The sequence below is a fragment of the Phalaenopsis equestris genome, unplaced genomic scaffold (genome assembly GCF_001263595.1).
Source record: "Phalaenopsis equestris unplaced genomic scaffold, ASM126359v1 Scaffold204378, whole genome shotgun sequence".
NCBI lineage: Eukaryota > Viridiplantae > Streptophyta > Magnoliopsida > Asparagales > Orchidaceae > Phalaenopsis > Phalaenopsis equestris.
The window spans coordinates 21,695-47,980 of record NW_018223938.1 but is presented as its reverse complement, the minus strand read 5'-3'; the positions used below and the strand labels follow the sequence as shown (position 1 = coordinate 47,980).

Here is a 26,286-nt window from a genome sequence, read left to right as displayed (position 1 = left end):
TGTCCATGGTGGTTGAAACCACTCATGGTGGTTGAGACCACTAATTAAGCCAATAGGTGCCTCAAAAACCTCTTCAAAATTTGCAAAAACTAAATTTATTCATCAAATAACTACCGTTGGCACTTAAGCGTAGGGCCTCTGGCTCTTAGGCGCGGCCTTCTCTGTTTAACCTGCGCGTAAGCGCCGAATCTGATGCTTAGGCGCCAAAACTCTTTTGCACAATTTTTCACATTTTTGGCACATTTTTCACCTATTTGCTCAAAATTTGATCCCTTTTCACTTCTTTAAGCATTTTTCACCTTTTTACAGGTACGTGAAAGAAAAACACACAAATATCTTCCATTAAAGTGTAATGTCTCAAAAATAGGTATAAAAATGCGTCTAAAAATACCATATATTTTAGGTGTATCAGGGACCGCAATAAGAAATATGGAAAACCAAATTAACTCAATTAATAATCCTCCTTAATTTAACTCCAACTCACAGGATGAGGAGAAGGAATTAATGTTAGAAGAGGTTGTGAATCAAATGAAGAGTGAGCTAGAAAATCAAGAGGTTGCAATAAGGAATATAGAAAACCAACTGGGGCAAATTATTAATGTTATTAACAGTTACCCCACAGAGATTTTACCTAGTGACCCTGAGATAAACCCTAAGGAGATGAATGATGAGCAATTTAAAATTATCAAACTAATATTCAGAAGAGAATTCAAGGATATGTTTCAAAAGAACTTTGAGTTGAGAAATGAGGATGAGGAAATTGAAAGACTAATGGAAAAAATTTCTTAGGAATTAGATAACCTATTTCCTCAACTAAGTTAAATATAGAAAGACCACCTCTACCATTTACTTAGTACCAAGAGGAAGAATTGAAAGACAACCCTGAACAAAAGAGTAACCTAAAAGAATTTGATCCAGAATTTGAATTATCTAGAGAGAATCCGATCCAAAATTTGAGATATCATGAAGTATCATATAAAGATCCATTTCTTATAAAATTTAAGGATGATATTAGTATGAAAATTGAGAAAATCACTATTAGAATATTGGATCTAGAAAAAATAATGAGGAATAAGGATATGAATCAATATGAAAAGAAATAGCTAAAAGAAAAATTTAAATTTGAGGACTTTGTAAGAATCCCTGGATCTAGAAAAGATTGAGTGATTGATCAAGGATTACTTAAATGGAATTTTGATGTAGGTGGAATCATTTATATGGCTGACAAAGTTAAACAAAGCACTTTATGGGAGGCAACTCATAGTTATCAGTGTGGTTTGATTTATTGGTTTGATTTATGTGTGGTTTGATTTATTGTGCTTGAGAGTTATGATTGTTTGTGTTGTATTGTGTTTTCTTTAGTGTGGATTGATCAGTTTGATTGATGATTGGTAGATTTTTGGATTTTTAGTGGTTTGATTTGAATTTTGTGTTTCAAGAGGGAGGTGATTCCTTAACTTCTAACTATGGCTAGACTTATATATTCACTTTTAGTAGTTGGATTGACGAGTCCACTACGACTCAGGTCTCACTCAGGCTTATGTTTTACAAGATACATCATTAATTGTAAAAGCGACAATTTCATCTCAATTTTGTTACTTCTTTTCTCTAACTTTATTTTCATTTGATAGGAGTAGCTAACCTATTTGATGAGTAACATGTGGATGATTTTACACTATCCTTATAACTGTTAGAGGTGCTTAATTAAAGGGATATGGTGACACCTAAGGTTGGTGTTCTTGACTCAATGTATCATGGATAGTCTTATCTTTGGGGTTAAAATATATGTGGTGATGCTTGGGGTTGGTGCTAGAGAGCCAATATATCTTTGGGATTAGCATCTATAAAATCATTTATAAGTACCCAATATATTTGTGTAATGATTCAATTAGAAATTGGAAGTAAGTTAGTGAGATGCAATGAGTTAAAAGAGGAATTGACCTCATTTATCATGTGTATTTGTGTTTGTGTTACAATAATATAAAGATTTTCAGAACACATAAATACATATATTCATATGCCAATACCTGTTCTACTTGTTAGACATTTCTTTCCATTTTGTCGAGCTTTCTGCTACACCTTTTCTATCTTATTGAGTACTGGTAGATGTTACTTGTAAATGTTTGTGATAGATAGAATTTCTAAATTGTTTTTCTTTCTGCTTATATTTGTTGTATTGAATGCTATACATGTTTAAAATCAAGTTTGGGGGTAGGAAGAAAAATAAATTTTTGAATTTATTATACTTTCTTTTAGTTTAATATTATTGCAGCATGTTTTAAGCTAAATTTACTATCTCTTGTAGTCATTCTATCCTGATTACGTCGTACATGAATTTGATAGGATGTTGTAGTAGTTAGTAGATTCAACTTTTACTTTTTCTTTCTGCTACATTTTATGGAATTAAGTGTAAAATATTTAAAAAATCAAGTTTGGGGGGAAGAAAAATTTCTTTTAAAAAAAGAAGCAAACTAAATTTTATTTGTCCTTAATTAACTAAAATTAATTTAACATGACCTTGGATATTAGAGTTTAACTTTAAATGGCTATATTTATGTTTGTAAGTATTATGGTAAATTTAGGTAAAAGTTTTTAATAACAAAGGTCAATTCTAAAGTTAAAGATATTTGGTATGAAATGATAAGACTATGTTTTTCTATTTAAAGTAAAGGAAATTGTATTTTTGAAGTATTAAGAATTTTAGAATTTCATGTAAGAAGGAAAGAATGAAACTTTATGAGAAATCATATACTAATATGAATTTCTAGAGTGAAGAAAGGTAAGGAGTTTTGACTTTAAGAGGGGGATAGTGAAGTTCAAAATTATTAAAGGCTATCTAGATATAGTAATTCTCTCTTGAAAAAGAAAAAGAAAAGAAAGGATTGAAAAGGTCCTAAAAGAAAAAAAAAAGAGAAGAAAAAAAAGGAGAAAAAACTAAAAAAAAAAGAAAAGAGAAAGAAAAGCAAAAAAAAATGTGAGGAGAAGCTTGAGAAGGTGCCTAATCAAATATTGGCTTCACTTGAATCAACTTAAGGAAAAGACTTTATTACGTTTTAAAACTCTTATTGGAGTATTAGTAGCATTACTAGTAAATTTTTAATGAATTTATTTTTCATATGAATGTTCTAAGTATCATTGATATGACAAATTGCAATTCTTCTTGAAATAAATAAAGATTCAGAAATCTTAAATTTGATTACTAAGTACTCTTAGACTTAGAGTTTGAATCTAAGTTATTAAAGATTTTTCTTAAATTTTATAATTTTATTTAGTAAACTAAAGTATAGAAGTTTATAAGTTAAACTCTATCCTAAGTCATATTTTTATGTAGTAAAAGGGTTACTTGAGGACAAGTAACGTTTAAGTTTGGGGGAGTTGACACGCCTAAAAATTACCTATTTTTTATGTATATTTTATGTCCAATTTTAATGATTTTTAATGACACTACACTTTAAAGGAAGTTATTTTGCATATTTTTGGTTTCAGGTATATGAAATGATCTTTTGGAGAAATTGAAGCAAAAATGGTGCAATTTGAAGTAAAAACGAGCAAGAAAGAAAATTCTGACTAGGCACATTTCGATATAACTTTCTATGTTTAATCTACTTTACATTTCTCACATGTTTTTGAATGAAATTACACATTAAAAATAAGTTTTTTTCATGCTTATTTTGAAGGTATATCTGTTAGGAGCAAAATGAAACTGAAACAAGGAGAAACAAAGCTAAAACGAAATCGAATGAAGCAAAATAGTGGAGTTGCTGCAGAGTGGTGCATGATGCGCCAAACCGGCGCATGATGTGCCAAAATCTAGAGAACTTGTGCATGATACGCTAGAGATGACTTTTGGGGGATTAAGGAGGTTCGGAACAAATTTTGGGTGAATTTTCAAAGGGACACTTGTTCTAAACACCCCTTGGAGTGATTCAATACATCTAGACACTTTGGAAGGTTCTTTGATGAAGGGATATCTCACTTGGATCAATGGACATGTCTTTTGAATTCAAAAAAGTTGGCTTTTGGATAGAATTTAGGAGGAAATTTTGAATTCTTTTTAGAGAGAGGCAGCTTTTTATAAAAGAGAGGGAAATCTTGGGCTTGAAGAGGAGTTTTTACGTGAGGAGTTTTGGGCGTGTGTGGGTGAGTGTGTGTGTGTGTGTGTGAGTGGCGTGAGAGTGAGAAGAAGGAAAAGGAGAGAGAGAGAGATAAAATCAAGGGCTTGGAGATTTTCTTCAAGGATTGTAAGAGGGGAGGGAAGGTGACAGATTTCTTCTTCATTACATTTCTAGGAGAGAATTGAGATTGCTTGTAAGGAGAGAAAGGCTTGAATAGAACTTGTAGGGATTTGCTTGGGAAGGATTGTGAGACAAGTTGTGTCTTTTATTTCTTTTTTTTGTAAACTGGTTTTTATTAATGAAATATGCGTTTTGTCATATCCTTCTCATGAATTTTGAGTAGTCATCTTTATCCTTATCTCTACTTTGAGATATGGTGATGTGCATATATGCAAGACAGGACTGTGGGGGGTTGATGTTCTTATTAGTAAACCGGATGTGCTATGCAAAAATTGAAAAGAATTGATAGAAATTCTTATGAGATGCAAGAAACCAAACAATAAAACTGTCCCAAAGCTAGAACAAACTGAATTATAGTTAGAAACTAGTGGTAAAATGGATGGATGGAGGTAAACCTTGACCAATGCTCAACACAAACAAGAACGTTGGTATAAGACCGCAACCCTATGCTTGAAGTGAGGAAAGAACCTTGGTACAATAGAAAACGCCACAAACGGGGTGGAAATCCACTTGATAAGTCGAGGAAGAACTCCTTAGGTGATTACCTAGAGTTCTATTGGAATCCTAAGGAAACCGTGGGAATTGCCAAGAATCAAAAGTCTCTTTCTCATTTGCAGTAAGGCCTATATTCAGGCCAAAGCTTACAAGCAAACAAAAGAGAAGATAAAATATCTTCTAAAATAAATGAAAAAAAATCTACATCAAGTTGGCATGCAAGCCATTATTAAACCGCAATAAAAAATACAAAATATCCAGCCATAATAATATGACTTCTTTATCCTTGGGCTTGGAATAAGTTGACAAATCTTTGTGGCTCTTTCTCCTTAGATCCCCATTAATTGGCTTGAGTCCAAGCTTCCTAGACTAATCCATTAAGAGCTTCTTTCACCCTCTTTGCACGGCATCTAGTAATTGGCCCACATGGAACTTGAATTAAATCTTCTCTTGAAGTTGTGTCATTTTCATCCATGCTATCATTTGCATCATTCCCCTCCTCTTGAAAGGATTTTTCCTCGAATCAGTGCCTGCATCAAAAGGACTTAAATCAGTAACATTGAAAGTGGCACTCAAATTATGCTTACCTGGTAGATCCAGCTTGTGGGCATTGTCATTGATACACTCAAGTACTTGGAAAGGACCATCTCCACTTGGAAGTGTTTGGAATGTCTTTGTTCGGGAAATCCTTCCTTTCTCATGTGTAATCAGACCGAATCTCTAGGTTTGAAGATCATTTTGTGGCCCCTTGTTGGCATGTTTTTCTTATTGTTTTGTTCTTTGTTCAATATTCAGTCGTGTCTTCTCATGTATCTATTTTACAAACTCAGCCTTTTTCTTACCATCTAAGTTAAAATGCTCAGAAATAGGTAAAAAAATTAATTCAAATGGCGTTAAAGGACTAAAACCAAAAATAATTTCAAAAAGTAAAAATTTATTAGTAGAATGAACAACCATATTATAAGCAAACTCAATATGTGGTAAACAATCTTCCCATGTTTTGATATTTTTCTTTATGATTGCACTTAACAAATTAGACAAAGTCATATTTACTACTTCAGTTTAACCATCGGTTTGTAGGTGACAAGTGGCAGAAAACAACAATTTGGTTCCTAACTTACACCACAAGGTCTTCCAAAAGTAACTCAAGAACTTAGGATCTCTATCAGAAACAATTGTTCTAGGCATACCATGTAATCTTATAATCTCCCTAAAGAACAAATCTTCAATATTAGAAGCATCATCAGTTTTGTGACATGGAATAAAATATGTCATTTTGGAAAATTGATCCACCACCACAAAAATTGAATCTCTACTACGTTTAGTCCTAGGCAAACCTAGCACAGTCCATAGAAATATCAATCCAAGGCGCATTAGGATTTGGTAAAGGAGTATACAAACCGTGGGGTTACACTCAAGGTTTAGCTTGTCGACATGTGACACACCTACCACAAATCCTCTCGACATCCCGCCTCATGTGTGGCCAATAGAAGTGTTCCTGCAAAATAGCTAAAGTCTTTGCAACTCCAAAATGTCCCATTAATCCCCCTCCATGAGATTCCTAAACAAGCAATTCTCACAAAGAACTTTTAGGCACACATAACTTATTTTCTCGAAATAGAACCCATCATGTTTAAAAAATTTACCGCAAGCAGTTTTATTAAAAGCTAGATATTCATTACAAAAATCAACATCATCAAGGTATAAATCTTTAATATGTTCAAAACCAAGTAACTTTGCATCAAGAGTAGATAAAAATGCATACCTTCGAGAAAGAGCATCAACAATCACATTTTCCTTACCTTACTTGTATTGAATGACATAAGGAAATGTCTCAATGAACTCCACCCAATGAGCATGCATTTTGTTTAGCTTGTGTTGACCTTTTAAGTGCTTCAAGTACTCATGATCAGTGTGAATCACAAACTCCATAGGCCAAAGATATTCCTGCCAAGTTTTCAAGGCTCTAACCAATGCATATATCTTCTTGTCATAAGTTGGATAGTTTAAGGTGGCTCCACTCAACTTTTCACTGAAATAAGCAATTGTTCTTCAATCATGCATAAGAATAGCACCTATGTCAATACCTGAAGCATCACATTCAATTTCAAATATTTTAGAAAAATCAGGTAAAGTCAAAATAAGGGCGTGGGTAAGTTTTTCCTTGATCAATTGAAATGCCTTTTTTTGCGCTTCTCCCCACTTGAACCCAACTTTTTTCTTAATTAATTCAGTGAGTGGTGTAGCTATGCTACTAAAGTATTTCACAAACCATCGGTAGAAACTAGCAAGTCCATGAAAACTATGAACATTGCTTATACTAGTGGGACTAGGCCAGTCATGTATAGCACGTGCATTTTCTTCATCAACCTGTATATCCTGCTCACTCACAACAAATCCTAAGAAACAAAGTTTATTGGTGCAAAAGTTACACTCTTCCAAGTTACCAAATAACTTTTCTTCTCTCAAAACATCTAAACAAGTTTTAAATGTTCAACATGATCCTTCAAGTTTTTGCTGAAGATCAGAATATCATCAAAATAAACCACAACAAATTTTTCAATGAAAGCTCCCAAAACATAGTTCATTAGTCCCATGAAAGTACTAGGTGCATTAGTCAAACCAAAAGGCATAACTAACCATTCATACAACCCATAGTTTGTCTTAAAAGCAATTTTCCACTCATTGCCTTCTTTTATCCTAATCTGATGATAATCCTAATCTAATCTGATGATATCCACTTTTTAAATCAATCTTAGAAAACACACAAGATCCATGTAACTCATCTAGCATATCATCTAAGTGAGGAATAGGGTGTCTATACTTTACTGTAATATTTTTTATGGCTCGACAATCCACACACATTCTCTAAGACCCATCCTTCTTAGGAACTAGAATTATCGGAACAACACATGGACTCATGTTCTCTCTCACATACCCTTCTCTATTAGTTCCCCAACCTGCCTTCGTAACTCTTTTGTCTCCTCGCAATTGCTTCTATAGGCTGGATGGTTTAGAATGGTGGCTTCTGGTATAAAACTAATTTGATGCTCAATCCCTCGAATGGGTGGTAAACAGTGTGGAATATCCTTAGGAAAGACATCTTAAAACTCTTATAAAAGAGAAACAATAGAACTAGGCAAAGTATTGTCACATTCATTAGTGTTTAAGAATGTCTCTTTGTAAATAATTACAATCATTGGTTGGTTTAAAAATAATGCTCTCTTGATCTCACTTTCCTTTGCATAAAAACTCTTTTGTTTTCTCTCTTCTTTTCTCTTAATGGCAGCTTGTTCCATTTCATTCTTTTTCTCATTTGGGTCGGAGTCTTTATGTTGGTCACTCCTTTTTGTTTAACAATAATCATTTTGCAATCTCACTTAATCCTCGTAGACTTCCTTTGGTGTCATTGGCACAAGAGTGATAACTTTATCATTGACTTCAAATGAGTATTTAATAGTGAAACCATCATCTTTAACTCGTTGGTCAAATTTTCATGGTTGGCCTAGTAACAAATGGCCCTCTTGCATTGGTACTACATCACACAAGACTTCATCTTCCTATTTTTCAATGCGGAATGAGACCAAAACATGCTTGTTCACTTTTACCTCACCACTATCATTAAACCATTGCAACTTGAAAGGTCGGGAATGCTTGATGGTTGCCAGTCCTATTTTTTAAACCAAAATAGTGCTAGTAACATTAGTACAGCTTCCTCCATCAATGATCATACTACATACCTTGTTTTGTACATGGCACCTAGTGTGAAAAATGTTTTCTCTTTGAACACCTAGTGACATGGCACCTAGTGTGAAAAATGTTTTCTCTTTGAATTCCCTCATCAACCTTGGTCTGCACACTTAAAGACCTTCTTGTGACTAACAATTCTCCTGTGACGGCATATTCTTCACATTCAATGTCCTCTATTGGTGGTATAGAGTCAATTTTTAATTCTTCATCAGTCTCAATCTCTCCATTGTCCTTCATCATTATGATTCTTTTGTTAAGACATTGGTTGGATATATGACCCCTGCTTTGACATTTAAAATATTTAATGTCTCGATTTCTAGAAGTGGAAGGGTCAATTTTTCCTTGAGTTCCATGGTTGATTGTCTCTTGTCTTGGCTCGGGTTTGAACTTTGCAATTGGTTTGTCCTCTTTTTTCTGAAAATTTTTCTTCCATGAAGAACCCACACTAGTTGACAAATGTGGGCCATCCCTCCTCTTGAGTTGTTGCTCTACCTTGATGGCCACATGTAACATGTCCTCCAACTCCACATAATGTTGCATTTCCACTCTATCTTGGATTTCTTGGTTTAAACCGTTTAAGAATCTAGCTATAGTAGCTTCTCGGTCCTCTTGTACATTAGCCCGAATCATAGCAATCTCCATCTCCTGATAGTAATCTTCCACACTTCAATTACCTTGCCAAAGCCTTTGTAACTTCTGATACAACTTTTGATAGTAATGGTTTGGCACAAATCGCTTCCTCATAACAACTTTCATTTCTTCCCATGTTTCTATGGGACATTCTCAATTTCTCCTCCTGCTCAACATTAATTGATCCCACCAAAAAATAGCATAAATGGCGGTCAATTTCACCTTCTTTATTTTGAAATAGTTGTGGCAGTTGAACACTAATTTCATCTTCTTCTCCCATTCAAGATAGGCTTCAGGATTGTTTTTTTTCCTTGAAAAGAAGGAATGTGCATCTTAATACTTGTCAAGTTGTTATCGTCTCTATTCCTAATGTCTCTAGCTTATCCACCATAACGCTCCGCTTATCCACCATAACGCCTCCTCTCAACAAATAAATCTCTATTGTTCTCTTCAGCAGATCCAACCTCATAATATTCTTCATCCTCCTCTCTCACTCCTCTCGATGGAACTCTCTCCCTTTGCCTATTGGAAATATTTTGTGGTTGTCTTTGTTGAATTCCTCCCACTACCCGTTCCAATCTTTCATGAATTTTCTCTAACTCAGCTCTCATCATTCTTCTCATCTCCCCCACCAATGCTTGAAATTGGAGATTAGGAATGGCATTTTTCCTTTCCTTTTCTTCAAAATTTGTTTGGGACATATTGAGGACTTACAATGTAGGTAGGTAAGCAAGAATTTGAAATTAACAACTCAAATCAAATTCTAAATTACCAAAAATAAAAAAAAAATCAAAATATTAAGCAAAACATTGGGATGATGATAATGAAATATGAATTTTGATATCTTGAATCAAAACAAAAGCACTACTAAACTGATTTGCACAATCATATCAAGAACAAGAAATGATATAAAGAACAACAAGAATATCAACAAAGAAATAAAAATAACAAGATCACATCAAGATAATTTGTATTTCAAGAAACAAAAATAACAAGAAATGAAAATAAAAAGTTTACATCAAGATCAACATTTATCATAAACAATATCAAGAACAAGATGATTTGAACAATAACATGAACACTGATTTCGACGATTTGGATAATAAATAGAACAACTATATGAATAATAACGAGGACAATCGCATGACCAATAACGATGTAAATATTAACAAGAACACAAATATGAATGATTATGAGAGCAGCTAATTGAACAATTAATTACAAAATGAAATTACAAATTGGATTACTTAGTAAAAATTGGACATAAGAAACAAGAAAATAACTAATCTCATTAATTACCTAAAAAAAGAAACACCCAATAAGAACACAAAAGCCCAACAAGAAAATTATGTGTTCAAGAATCGTGAGTCTCTAATACCAAACTGATGTACATATATGCAAGACAGGACCATGGGGATTGATGTTCTCATTAGAAAATCGGATATGCTATGCCAAAACCGAAGATGCAAGAAAACAAACAATAAAATCATCCCAAGGCTAGAACAAATGGAATTATAGGTAGAACTTGGTGGTAAAATGGATAGATGGAAGTAAACCGTGACCCAATGCGCAACGCAAACAAGAACATTGGTATAAGACTGCAACCCTATTCTTGACATAAGGAAAGAACCTTGGTACAATGAAAGACGCCACAAACGGGATGGAAATCCACTTGATAAGTCGAGAAAGAACTCCTTAGGCGATGGCCTAGAGTTCTGTTGGAATCCTAAGGAAACAGTGTGAGACAACCCAAATGCAAGTTTTTTTGCCAAGAATCAAAAGTCTCTTTCTCATTTGAAGTAAGACCTATATATAGGCTAAAGCTTACAAGCAAACAAAAGAGAAGATAAAATATCTTCTAAAACAAAAGAAAAAAAAACTACATCAAATTGACATGCAAGCCATTATTAAACCTAATAAAAAATACAAAATATCCAGCAATAATAATATGACTCATTCATCCTTGGGCTGGGAATAAGTTGACAAATCTTTGTGGCTCTCTCTCGTTAGATCCCCATGAATTGGCTTGAGTCCAAGCCTCTTGGACTAATCCATTAAGAGCTTCTTTCACCCTCTTTGCACGACATCTAGTAATTGGCCCACATGGAACTTGAATTAAATATTCTCTTAAAGTCGTGTCATTATCATCCATGTTATCACTTGCATCATATGGTTTTGTGAAGATATGATTTTGTTTTATATGGTTTTAAATGCCAATAATTTGTGATGATTTGAACTCTGATATTCATTTACTTTTCGATTTGGCCAATTAAAATGTTAAAATGTGGTGAGAAACATATGTTCTGAAAGGGACATGATTTCTACACATGGGGAGAATCACATTCGATTTCATGGGAAAGTATTTCATCCATGAGGTTTAGTGCAAATAAATAGGGAAATATACTTTGTTGGATGCAGATTTAGAGATTTTAAAGTGGCAGATTAAAATTCTCAATTTGGTCTAGTTGATTGGAAATCGATGCGAGATTGTTAGCCCTCAGGTTAGGGAGTAATGGAAGCTCTTGAGTGGTAGCCGGTATAGTGGTAGCCGGTATCCTCCCAGCCTAACCACGGAATTAGGGACCAAACTCTGGATTAGTCAATGTTTTTTATGCCTTTGGAAGAGTGTAAAGAATAAGATTGTTCCTATTTGGCACAATAAAATTTTTATATATTTTCAAATGATTATTTTCAAATGATTTTAATTTTTTTAATTTCTTCACAACCCATAAACTCATTGTAAAGGGGAAGGATGTTTTCTTAAATTTGAACTCATCGTCACGAAAACTTTGTTTTGTTTTCATATGTTTACTTTTGAAGTTTAATTATTAGTTTAGTTAACTTAGTTCTTTTAGCTACATGTTTGTTAGCATTCATTAAACACATTTTAACTTGTTTTTCTTAATTTAATTTTTATAGTTTGAGTATTGTGATTTAAGTTAGTATCATAAGAATTTTCATCTTTTAAAACTAAGACTTTATAGTAGTAGACTAGAATTAGCCTAAGGGATTGCTTATTGCGCTTCTCTGTGAGATTGTTTTTGAAATTTTTAAAGAAAGTCCTATATTACTTGAAGTGATACGTGCACTTGCGTAGAACCACTAGTGTGTGACTATTTTAAATATTTTATAAGTATTTTAATTTTGCACATTAACTACTTAATATAAATTGGGTCAAGTTTTTTGTCATTTTTTTGAAAGTTTAATTACTGTGTAATTTCGGGATGGGTTATGTTTTTGGCATTGTTACCAGGGATTTAAATTGATATAAAACACGCAAAAAAACATTACACACTAGGGGATCATCAGATATGTGTTGAATTGAAATGTTATGGGGGAAGGTACATTTGGGTCAACCATGTGTTTCATTAATGCCAAATGGGGATGAGGACTTAATTTTTGGTTTAAGTGAATCATTAGAGTGGTTAAGTACCTTTTAGGGGATCATGAAAAAGGCAATAGATTTATATCTATATGTATGTTTGTGTCTCTGTGTGTGTGGATTACATCTAGAATAGGATGATCATCCTTTTTGTTCTAAGCATTATGTTCATATTGCGTTATAATCTACATTACTCAAAATCAGCATATATTCATACATTATCAATCACACCTTGTAGGAAATGGGGAAAGCTTTCTATCAATCTAGTTAGATAAAACAATTGATTTATCATCTCATATAGAAAAACTTCGATCTACCAAACTATGAATCTTCATGTTTAACTATTGTTTAATGTCTGCATACAAATAAAACGTATACACACATTCATGCAACATGATGTGAATATTTATTTATATGTAATGGTAAGTCATAGTTTAAGTTTATTTTTCAAATGAATAGCCACATCAAAAGTATTTTATATTTGTTTAAAATAAATAAAAAGATTTACTTGCTAGCGTAATTATTATACAATGCCAATGAAACTTAACAAAGAAGGGATATGGACTTTACAAAAGTTATCTACGTGATATTATTGATAAATTATATATTTTTATAATAATTTATAATTTAGTTACTAAACATGTACAGAAGCATTGTTTTAAGTTCTAAGGATTAAATGAATTAAATCAATTTAAATTAAGAAAATTTACATACACAATTCTTATGCATTTACTTATTACTATTTACACTTCCAAAATCTGTCATAAACCTCTGCATAAAAAAATACAGTAAAAATTTAATAGATTCTGACGGCATTTTCATATTAGTTAAGAATTTGTGTGATTTATATGTAAATATGAATGTTTAAGTGTATGATATATAAATACATAAGAATTGTGTGACATGCATGTAAATGGCCCTTTATATTATCTTTAAGATTCCTCGAACGTCCTAAATAAATTTCTCAAACAATTTCTTAAGAAAATCAAATAATAAATATTCTTTGCTTAATCAAATCTTAATTACTAGTAATTATTTAATCTAAATTTAATTATTCAAGGATATTTTCACCCAATACAATTAAACTTTGCAGATATCACATATCAAACCACTAAGAACCAAAAAATTTCCAACTGGCCCGAATCAAATCAGAACTGCCAGACGAACCACTACTTGAAATTGACCAACAAGATTCAGAAACATAAGTAGGCTGCATAGACAAGGCTTAAAATCAAAATCAAGCTAAACGAATAGAAACTTTCCAAAAGCTGCATCCCACCTTATCCACCATTAAGTAGAAAAAAGCTAATGATTTACTTAAACTCTTCTCGTTTAATAGAACAACGTGATAATTGCTTCTCACATTGCAGAAAGCATAAAAATGGCAGAATTCCCAAAAGGTGATCTATACAACAACTCTAATAAATTTGGAAGAAAACGAAGGGCACTCTGCAATTCTCTCCTGCAACACCAGATGAGCCTTTTTTTCTCAGTATTGATTTATTCAGCAATGCCAGAATTTTCGACATCTACCTCACCCATTCCTGTATCTTCCTCTTCTTCACTGTCTGCATCTCCATCAATCTCTTCATTCGCAGATCGTAGCTTATCCATATGCTCTGCAAGAAGCTTATCCTCGCGTTCACTCACCTGCAAGGAAAAAGTAGATATGATCACTTTAATATCACAGAAGTGGCAATAAAATATGAAGGGGAAGATTCTACTTCTTTCTTCTTCACCACCAAATTATATTTAGATGAATGGTTTAATAAAAGTTTTTTAAATAGAACTCACAGCTCTTGCTGATTCCTTCACTATGAGTTTACCCTTCTGCTTCTCTATTGCTTCGTTGCAAGCCTTAATTGCGTCGTTTAGAACAGTTATTCCTTTGTCCTGCGCATCAAAATAAAGGAGCTTTGATTATGAAGCAAGAAACAAAAACCCAAATGATGGATAGCTTTCTGTAGAGATGTTCTGATGTGATGTGGAACTAAACTAAAACCTCTATTTTACTGTTTGAATCTCTCTCTCTCTCTCTCTCTCTCTCTCTCTCTCTCTCTATATATATATATATATATATGTTTTTGTTTTTTTTTTAAATCGTAAGAGCACTAATCATACAATAAAATGCCTCCTTAGTCACTGTTTAATCAGAGATATGCTGATAAAAAGCACAAATAAATAAATAAGTTACTGTCAGTCAACTGCATAATAACATAATGAAAAACATTCATAGCGGAAGCAAAACAGATGATGTGCCCAATCTGAACAAAATATAAGTTGTTGTTAATTGGTATGCAGAGAAGTTTAGTTGTACATCAACAAGGCTTGATATATATCTAATTTTTAGCAATGTGCGTTTATAATATAAGAAAAGAAAAAATACCTAGCAACCTAAAAGAGAGACATAACCTAAAAGTGCTTATCATCAAGAAAACAGTATAGAGTTCATCCTGTAAATCTACTTGGTGTATGCTGCTCATCTATATTATGAAGCATTTTTTATCCCCTTCTAATAATCTGTGAAATCTGCATGATGTAACACTTCTGAAGCCTATGGTGCCCTTTTTGATGAAACTTAATCACTTTATAGATTCAAGTTTAAATTCCTCAGGCAATAATATCAACTAACAAATAATCTCTACTCTCTTAACCCAAAAATATTTACTGAAATGAATAAGAAATTCTCTAAGAACAAAAGGTTTTTCTCTCTTGCTCAATCAAATTCTATGCTCCCGTTGTTAATTTCCACTGAACTTTTATGCCCTGGAACCTGTCTATTTCCACTGAAGAGCTCTCCTCCTGGCTCAAATCAAAATCCTTCAACCAACCCAAGAACTAGCATTCCTCAATGAAAACTGAAAGCTGAAATTGATGGCTTTGAGATGGAGATCCTCATCCCTGCTCAAGAAGAGAGAATTTTCTCGTTTTAGATCTCTGTGCATCACTCCCATGACATGACACACATGCACCACATTTACAATTCCCCTACAGATCTTTGCCACCTTTCGCTCCGAATAGTTAGATTAAAGAGCTCCCATCCAGAGCCCAACTCCACCAGATAAATGTTCTGTGCGTCCTAGAGCTCGACTATGTTAGACAGCTGTCAGATGCTCAAGAATAAAGCCTTCACTCTGCACATCTGATTAATGTTCTGTGCCCTGAGTATTAAACCAAGTTTGTGTTCGAACTTAAAAACAATGATACTTCTGGTAATTAGAGGAGGGAGTTACAACGAAGGATGGCATTAGCGTACATATAATCATCATACTCTGTATTTGTTATTGCAGAAGCTTGAGATTGACTTGATGGTAAAACCAATTGGGGCACTCACCACCCCTAAATTTAGAGTAAAACTCTTAATGGCATATCAAAAATCTCACCACCTCAAACTAAAATAAGTAATGAAAATATCATAATTCTATTAACTAATCCAAATAAACAATATTTAAAATTTATTTTGCAATAATAACCATTTAAGTAATTATTTATTTTAATAAAAAACTTGATAAGCCCATCGTTCCAAATTCCCAAAAGTCTCTTCTACACCCTAATTACCGAAATAAATGTGCTCTCCATTTATGCCCAAAATTGCAAACCTCTTGCCTTTTCCCCTTTCTGCCGCCAAAATTTTGAAATTCTCATTTCTTCCTTGCTGCCAAATTTATCGAGTATACATATTTTATCCCGGAACCCAAAATTCCATAATCTATGAATTTGAGTCAACCCTTCTTTAAAATATAGTGATATGGCCTCATACATCAACTTATCCCCAAATGTTGCAATGTTGGGTGTCTCATGCATTGTATTTATTATGTGACATTTTATTATATTTTATTTGCATTAAAAATGATAATATGTATGGTAAATGTATATAATTCAGTACATGTAATTTTTCATATTATAACTTGTCTCTATACAATCTTTGAATCTTTCTTGCATCTTTTTATAAGAGATTTTTTTCAAAATTTTGTATGCATCAAAGAAAGAACTTGTTATTTCTACTCTCTCTTTAAAGAGCATTATCTTGAGTACTCTGACTTATTTGAGAAGAATTTGCATGTTCCAAAAATTGTTAGGCATTAGTTTAAGTTAAATCTTGAGCAAAGACTAAATTTCAATTAAATCTTCCAAGCAAACGACTCTTCGAGATTTTACATATTGCATTAGATCTTAAAATAGACAAATAAACTGGAACAAGTTATTTAGACATTCGGACATTCGGACATTCGGACATTTGGCACAATTGTAACATTTACTTGCTCCAAGAAACTGTTTCAAACCCCTACATTTTCCTTTATATGTTTTTTTTTAATTTAAACTATGTTAGAATCTATTATTTATTTAAATTGAGTTCAACTATTAATTATTTTCAAGATAAACAAGCTCATGTTATCTAGTTAACACTAAATCTAAGTTAAATAATGCAAACAAATAGCTTCTCAATTTCTTTTTTTTTTAAGTTGTTCATCTTTTAACCCCATTTACTTTAAGTTTTTTTGTTAACTAATATAATTCCGGAAGACAAACTTCTAATTTCGATTTATCTTAATAATTACAATTTCATCACCCTCTCTTTAAATCTTGGATCAGCCATTACACTTAAATTAATCATCCTTCATTCAATTCCATTGAAAGCTAAATGGGTTGATAAATTTAGTTATGCAAAACAATTTACACAACCACTAATCATGTCATTTATGGAATTCATCTTCTCTTAATATTTCTTCAAATTAAGACCACCTCATCTTAGTGTTGCAATCTCTTTCCCAAAGTTGTAATTGGTCAACTTAAGAATCTATCTAATTGGCATTTATGGGTTACAAAAGGGAGCTAAGGGTGGTTTAGTGTCAATCAATCCCAATTAACTTTAAGCCTGATTAGCGCAAGTTAGGCTTGACTGGCAGAGGACCTTTAATGCATGTAAAAGCTAAAGCTTTTCTTCACCTGCTTATCTCTAACACAAACATTAGCCCTATTTCATTCATCTCATTCCTTGACACTAAACTGATTCAAGCTTCTTCATCTATGACAATGTTAAGAAATTGATTCTTCAACATTGTGCGAATGTTCCATTGATGTCAACTTGCCCACGTCATCGCCTCCCTCGATTCCATATGAATTTGAGCTGCTACTTGATTTCATAGTTGTATTTGGCTTACTGGTTGGTAAAAGCTTTTCTTCTTACAATTTGCCCAAAACTGCCATCTTCACCGCATCATGTTCTTCCCACTGCAACCTAGGGTTTTAGTGATCCACCTCCTTTTGCTTCCTTGTTTTAGGAATAGTTGTTTTGAGGGATTGCAGGCATTAAAGTAGGTCTTCTAATATTTATTTGACTTAAAAAAGTTATTAGAAACCAATAGTTTGTTGTTTTATGTTATGTACTGCTTCAATTTTCATTTGTTGCCATCGATAGAAAAATATTGTCTATGGATAAGATAACATAAATTAATAAGCTGTTGAAAAAAAAAACAAAGAAGCGATTGTGTTGAGATAGTGATTACCAACTAACTTCACTTTTCACTAGTAAATTGAATTTATATAAAAAAATGCCTAAATTTTGTTTACATTCAATAGAAATGTTTGTGATTTAAAACCTCGCAAGATGTGTTTTTGTCCTTTCACATGTCATATATATGAATTGGCTCGCCATTTTTATTTTTTTGGGTGCCATCAAAACAAGCTTGCAAGCATATGTTTTCTACTATAGATAATTTGACATTATAAAATATCAAAATGTTATTTATATTATGTATTGTTGTCCACGCACTTCAATTAGCCATATTAATATGATTATATACAAAGGGAAATGTTATGATTGCTCACACTTGTTCCATTTTACTCGTTTTTTATTAGCTTGATAAATTTTAGAAAAACTATGTCACCATCTTAAAGCTCCAAATTACCTAGCTCCTTGCTTTATTTATATCATTGCATATAGCTATCAAACATTCCATATACTTTTATTTAATTATTTTGATGATTTTCAGAAGATTTACATTATGTTGACTAACTTGCCTTGGAATAAAACAATTACAAAGCATCACAAAAAATTTCAATGTCCGGTTACATTTTTAACCAAATTGATGAGCACTTGATTATCATAATCAACTGTATTATTGGAATTTTTATGCGAGTTCTTTCTCTAACTGGAGCATAGAGATCTCCTTCAATAGTCTGCCTAGATAGTTTAAGGTATTCTTAACTTCTTTTTATTGTTATTATTATTATTATAACAGTTAAATGTCTTGCGTATTGCAAACAAAGTTACCCTCAAGTATTAAAACTTTTGGCATATATTTATATCTTATAATAAAGTTTTCGTAGGCATCAAACTATTAATGGTAATTGTACCACATGAGTTGGCAACTTTAAGACTTAGTTGTGTTGATTCTTCTCTAACAACCAAAGTAAGCAAAAAAAACAACTAAAAAATTGTTAGTGACAGTATGCAAAGTATGCTTAGAATGCTTCAGTTGACAACATAGTGAAAAGAATAGCTCCAAGGTAAGTTGGAGCTAATAAATGGTTGTGAAATTAGTTCTAAGACGATGAAGAATGAACCTTATAATGTTGATGGCACTTAAAGGAGAAACGACTCAAAAGGAGTGACAAACTATATCATCTAACTTAAAAGAGTGAACAAATGAAATCAATGTTGCTCGAGCTACAACTTGTTGGAAATGGGTCCTAAGGGATTTCTAAGCCATTTGTTGGAATATTATACCTATATATATATATATATATATATATATATATATAGGAGTATTTACTATTACATATCTCACACCTAAACTTCAATATTTACCTCTATAGCACATAAACATAAATATTAAATAAAAAATAACACCTGACCATTACCCGGCTAAAAGATCTAATCTTTGCCGCTGCAATGGCAGAATAGGCAGCCAAGGTGGACCCCCACGGTGAACACGTGTCTCTTTGTCGAGCTTTTCGTGCTCTGTGACACTGAGATCGGTGTCATCGTTTGAGTCGCAAAAGCTCTACGAGTTCTCTAGTTCCAGATCTTTTTATTACTATTTAATTCTTTCCCTTGATATATGAGAATGAAATTGGAGATTCATTGAAGAAGAGCTACGGATCGAATGATTTCTCTGAAATTGGCTTTGGGCATGAGTGAGCTTTTAAGCGCATTAGTAACTAGTAATAGCCGCAGAGCTTCATCTTTGGCCTGCTCAAGCTAGATGTCGTCGGTAGTTGCCGAATTCTGAGATCTCGCCGCTTCTCTACCTCCAAGTCAACAAGTCGCAGCCTCCGACATTGTCACCGGCGTTGTTGCCGTTAAGAGAGCTAACAAAGTGCTTTGGATGTGAATAGTGAAGTTTGGGAGTGAAATTTGTATATTTCAAGGTTTTCTGTGATATGCATTCAAATCCCCAAAAAATATTTTCTAAACCTTCAACCAAAAAAAAGGTGATGTGATAGATAATTTATTGAAGTCATTCTTTAAAAATTAAGAATTACTTAGAAAATTGTATTGACTTTCAATAAGTGTTATTAGAGTTAAAATTATGAGCATATAAATGTCATCACTCTGATATTTAAATGAATATGATTAACTAGCTATCAATTAATGAATATATTTCTATGTAATAATATGTCAATACAATAATACCGATTAGCATATAACTATGACTTTAATATAATTTTACAGTAGTTATGACATTTGGGATAAATTTGTTAAGGTATAATTACAAGTGATTATTAATATATATTGTATTACCTGTGCAACTTGTTATTACAATTAATTTTTTTGAATTCCTTCAATTTAAAATAGACTGAAAATAGGCATATGCGTATTTCAAAGTGTTTCAAAAAATTGACCCAACAGGCCAACTAGACCCAAACCCTACTTAAAAAATCTGAGTTTAGGTTGACCCAAATAGTTTTTTCATCAGGTTCAGGTTAGGAATTCTAACCCATTTAATTTTTTTGGGTCGGTTTCGGGTTGAACCAACCCCAAACTGAGAAAAAAATCAAACTAGAAACCTGAAATTAACTCCAAATCAACCGGAAATTGACACAAGGTTTACTTGAAATCAACTCAAAATTGACCCAAATAACTACTATGTCTTATGTTAAACGATAATACGGGTCGAGCTTGGGTGGGCAGGTTGAATACGAGTCGGTTTAGGGTTAAGATTAGGATTAAAATTATGAGCAATATAATTTTACAATAGTTATGACATTTGAGATAAAGTTGTTGGTGTATCTAAATAATATTCATTTAAATGAGACTGAACATAGAAATATATTCATTATATTGTATTGACATATTATTAAGTTAATTGGGATTGATTGACACTAATCGTATTGACATATTATTACATAGAAATATATTCATTAATTAATAGCCAGTCAATACGATGTATAATCATATACATAGATTACCAATAAGTGTATTGACTTTCAATTTTAATAATCAACATATAAATGGGATCGATTATACTAAAGAGATTATTGGTGAATCTAAATAACCATATAACTAGGTCCAAGGTACAAGAATAGAGAGAGGTTATTAGTCTCAAATTGGTAACCAATGTAACAACAACAATGAAGTGAAATGTAGCTGAGATTTTATGTTAGAGAACAAATGTGTTGACACCGAACTCAAGTAAGAGAACATGTACCGACCTCAAGCGAATATGTCATAAATGCAAGTCGATTTATAATGCATCTTGATACACTTGAGAAGTGAATTGTAGAGCTTCAAACTATACCACATCTAAGCTATGAAGGATACAAGAATTTTGCTAATACTATCTATCAAAACAATAAGACCACAAGAACATTGTTGATGTGTCGACCCAAAACTAGGATGATAGTGGATCAATATTCTAATGCATGCAACAATTTATGAGAAATATACTTTTATAAGGTTACACTATATTTATGATAGAGAGTAATTATCAATGAATTATTTAACTTACATTAGAGTTTATCATAAGCTATTTTAAAACACCCATTTTTATGCTCTATAATTTTCATATGTATTTTTATAGGCATATGTTACTACTTGACTTTACGTATCTCTACAGCCATTATTTTAAACAAATTCTTTGACAATAAAATCTCGGGATATCATTGCAAATTTGATAGATAAATTTCAAGATAAAGACCATGGAGTAAAAAATTAAATCAATGTTTACTGAAGAGTCTCTAACTAGAAAGAGCCAGCGCAGCCAAAGTATAATAGAGCATATCCAATACTTCATTATAGTAATATTCGTATAGTACATTCGGCATGGGCATAGTGATACTTGCAAATGCCAGCCCAAGTATTTAACCAACTAACATAAAGTTGGTTGACAAGTGACTTTCGATGTACACCTTAATAAATGACACCAACTAAAGAACTCAAAGCCTTCACAAAAGGTGTGGGGAATGGTTACGCTTATCATCAAACTGATGAGTTTTCCAACACTCAAAGATGGTTAAATGGCTACTCAATAACATTCAGTAAAATATTGTAAGGTTTATTCCATGATACATAGAGGTTCCAAATCATAATGTCATATCATCCACAGACTGATAATCATATTAACCACTTAATATTACAATCTAAGTCTAAGTAAAATTCTCAAATCAATAATAATAGAAGATGTTCCAGAGGAACCTTAGCAATCTAACAATCAAACTAAGGGTACCTCAATTTAGTATTCTTGTTGTACTTGACTTCCCCTCTCTTTCTTCCCTTTCCCTATTATAAATATCAACATTAGTGTTCTATACTTTTACACTATTCTTTAGAGAAATTCTTATTTCTCTCTCTCTATCATGTAAAACACATCAAATAAATTTATTTTAGTTTTGGGATGTGGTAAAAATTAAAACTAATTGATTTTCCCTTATTACAACATCTACTTTTTAAATTTGATTTTCCAATTTTACAACCCCTAGTGCTCTATGGAACAAATCAGTAATGAGAACGATGCATAGTAAGGATTATTGTGGTCTTCAAAATAAACAATAGCTTGTAATTGAATAATAAGTCAATTCATGTGGTCTCAAGCACTCGACCTTAGAGTAATGTAAAATTCAAGAAATGGAAAGCTACGGCTTTTTGGCAAAGTTAGAGTAGAAAATAAATGAGAGACAATAACAAGCATTTATCCCACTAAATGGGGTCGGCTACATGAATCAATTTTCTCCACTGTGTCCTATTGAGTGTCATATTTTCATTTCATTCCAAGAGATAAAGTAAGTGAGAGACAATTTAGGAGAAACTGAATTATGTTTCATTACAAGAAATATGCCTACAACAACAACAACAACAACAACAACAAAGCCTTAATCCCACTTCGTGGGGTCGGCTACATGAATCATGTTTCTCCATTGTGTCCTATTTAGTGTCAAATTCTATACAAATTCTAGAAAAGAGAACACCCATCCTACAAACTCCTTAAAAATCAACCCAATCATGATTTTACAATTTACATAGCAAAGTTATCATAATTAAAAGACATCATATTTAAAATAATATGGACTGACCAACTAGATTAGGATAAATGAGCTAGATGATCACCCATATTTGTTGTAATGTTGGACTACTATCAAATGATTCAGACTTTCTGCTTCTTGATCTTGCTCACCTAACATCCAACTAATGATTTGTATTCTCCTATGAACTCCTATCAACTTGATTTTCATTATGGGCAATGTGATCTAAAATTAAAAAAACTTGGCTATTTCTATTAAGAGATCAAACTCTTAAAGCATCAAATTATCACAAAACCTTTTTTTTGATATTCTGATGTGCAAATCATAATCATAGATGATTTAATTAATCTAATAAATTTAATCTCCAAATAACAAGTCCTCGTCCTTGGTGCATCATTTAAATTTTCTTGGTTACTATGATTGCTATCGATACATGAAAAAACTCCTTTGTCCATATTTTATAGTGATAGATTTTTTGGTATAGAAGGACATCTACTCTCCATAGGTAATCACACTTCCACTCACTATTAAGATAGATCATTTGTAGTAGGTAGTATCTCTTTACAAGCACGAAATATAGTGTGAATCTCCATATATGTTGGTGATTCTGATCAGCAAGCATCATCTCCAATCTTACCGAGAGTTTTATAAGTTGTACACCTACTTGTCTTCAACTTTTACCTTCTCCCTTTTAGTTATAATTGTCTAAGTGTAAACATACAAGGTATCCTACTTAAAAGCTAGCTTGACATAATGAGGACTATATCTTTCCCTATATTTTTTTTGGTTTTTTTATTATTTCTTCTTCGTTAACATATCAATCTCATAAATGCCCTCCAAAAATATTTTTAGTCACTGCTCCTTCCAGGTCAACTTCAACCCCCAGTCTAACTACAAGTTGTACACCTGCTTACACTTCTCCCTTTTAGTTATCAGTGTCTAAGTGTAAACGCACATGGTATCCTACTTAAAATCTAGCTTCACAATAAGAACTATATCTTTCCTTATTTTTTTTTTGGGTTTTTTATTATTTCTTCTCCATTAACATATCAATCTCGTAAATTCCCTCCAAGAATCTTTTTAGTCACGGCTCTTTCCAAGTCAACTTCGACCCCATAGTCAATAGTGGGGTGAAGGGAAAACGAAAATCAAAAGAACTTTGAGGCAAGTACACTACTCATGCTTTAAATGGATGCTTTTTGGTTGAGTGATCAATCTTCTTGAAGACAACAAGATACAATAAGTTGTCCCGCCACTTTAGAGATGTGAGCCTCCCACATCCACTAAAATCTGTCTTTTGAATCTAGTATGTTCATATTTACCCTCTTATATAGAAACGAAATCATCTTTTAGAAAAAAAATTGATGGAGATACCATCTCCAAATGCTCAATATTCTTTCAGAAAATGGATTCCTCTAATACTAGCATTGATAGCACTTATGCATTTTAAGAAAAAATCCTATCAATAAAGTGTAGTAGAAAACAAAGCATGCAATCATTTCATTGGTAAAGCCCTTTTAGCTCTTAATAATCACCAAGGTTTCATGGCTTAATGCAATATCACTATTGCATTATTTTGAGGTATGAAACATTTCAAAGTGTACACAAAAGTCCTTTCATCTTGCATTAGACTTGGCCACATTCAAACTTGGCATTGTTATTGTTCAATGCATATCAATAAGAGAAAGAAAACCAGTTAACAAATAACGAGAATGAAATCTATGGGCTCTGCCTTTGCCTTTGTGACATGCGTAGGCAGACATTAGAATCTTTGGGTCCTATCCATTTAATTCCTTGAAGCTTCTCCCATTAATCATTCTTTTTATGTTCAGATAATCCTTCATTGACTTCACCTTAGTAGGAACAATCTTAATCTCTTCATTGTCCACATTAAATCTAAGATAGACGGACTTGGTAGCAAATTCACACTTATCTTGATTAAGTTGGAGTTGAAGTTGTTATAGTAGATAGAACACTTTCCTAAGATGCTCTTCGTTATCTTCCCATGATCTACTAAAGACTGATATTTTCCCAAGACCAAAGGTAGCAAAGGCATGACCAGCCACTCTTTTAACCCTTGTCTTGCATATCACCTTCCATGTTTTCATCTCATAACTATATTTGATATTCTATTTTGATAAAGACGGTGGCAGCTTGAGGCATTATGCATGAATGGACAAAGGACTGCCAATTATTACTTGAACAATGCTAAGCAGAACGATCTCATATAGAAACTTATCAATGGAATCCTTGGTGATTACAAACTTCAACCGACACTTGCAATTAATCTTCAACTCAAACATCTTTGGATCCACCCCAATGGCCAATAATTAGTATTGAATCGAGTCTCAAAACCCAATTTCCAAACAAAGTTTGACAAAAAAAAAACTAAATTATTGTGGTTTTCGGCATCAATGATGGCACTGTCCTTGAGTTAAACAATTGTGCTCATGTGTTTATATTGGAAGGCAATGCCCACATCATGATATCCTTCATCATTTCTATCAGAGAAATAAGACCCACCTTAACCAAGATAAACTTGGCCCAATGTTGTTCACCACCACAATAACAATTTTACCTTTTGCTAGAATTCTTTGGAGTTAGAATTCTTCCAAGTTTCGAGAATAAGCTCAAGATGCACCTTACAACATTTTCGATATTGTGGTTGAATATCTCAAAATGGTAAAAATTTTCTTGAAGCAACTGCATTTGTTGGGCATACTTCAAAACATTACCTAGTGTTTTTCCCTTATTTAACACTGCCGTTGCCGGTCCCAAGCCCGGATGAGAAAAGTGGAGGGTTGCGTTAGGTAGTCGACAGCCAGCGTAAAACTTGTCGAAAAAATCATGACATGAATCCTTTTGATCATTGTGTAAGTGCTAGGGCGTCCCCTGGAAGCGACGCGCTGTATAGCCTGAATACAGTGAAAAGTGTGCAAGGGCCGCTACACCGGCGCCCGAGTGTAATGTTAAATAAGCAAGGGTTCCCACATTACGGGCGAATGCGGGTAAAGAAGTTAGTCCATAAAACTAATGAAACTAATATTAGGATAGAACCTTGGAATATAGGCACTCTCAATGGTAAATTAATGGAATTAGTTGATATTATGATTCATAGGAAAATTAATATCTTATGTATTCAAGAAACTAAGTGGGTGGGAGAAAAGGCTAAGGAGATTGATAATTTAGGTTTTAAACTTTGGTATTCTGGTAAGAGTCGCTCTAGAAATGGTGTAGGTGTAATTATAGATAAGAGTTTGAAAGATAATG

General features: G+C 32.8%; 1 protein-coding gene across 1 annotated transcript in view; it reads right to left on the bottom strand.

The window, feature by feature from the left end:
* Positions 1–13,842: 13,842 nt before the first annotated feature.
* LOC110036256 (eukaryotic translation initiation factor 2 subunit alpha homolog) overlaps positions 13,843–26,286 on the bottom strand; it is a 17,036-nt gene continuing 4,592 nt past the window's right edge. The window contains exons 5-6 of the mRNA XM_020740659.1: positions 14,347–14,445; positions 13,843–14,202 (exon numbers count right to left, since the gene is read on the bottom strand). Of these exons, the coding sequence (XP_020596318.1) occupies positions 14,053–14,202; positions 14,347–14,445 (249 nt within the window). The 3' untranslated portion in view covers positions 13,843–14,052. The remainder of the gene's footprint in view (positions 14,203–14,346; positions 14,446–26,286) is intronic.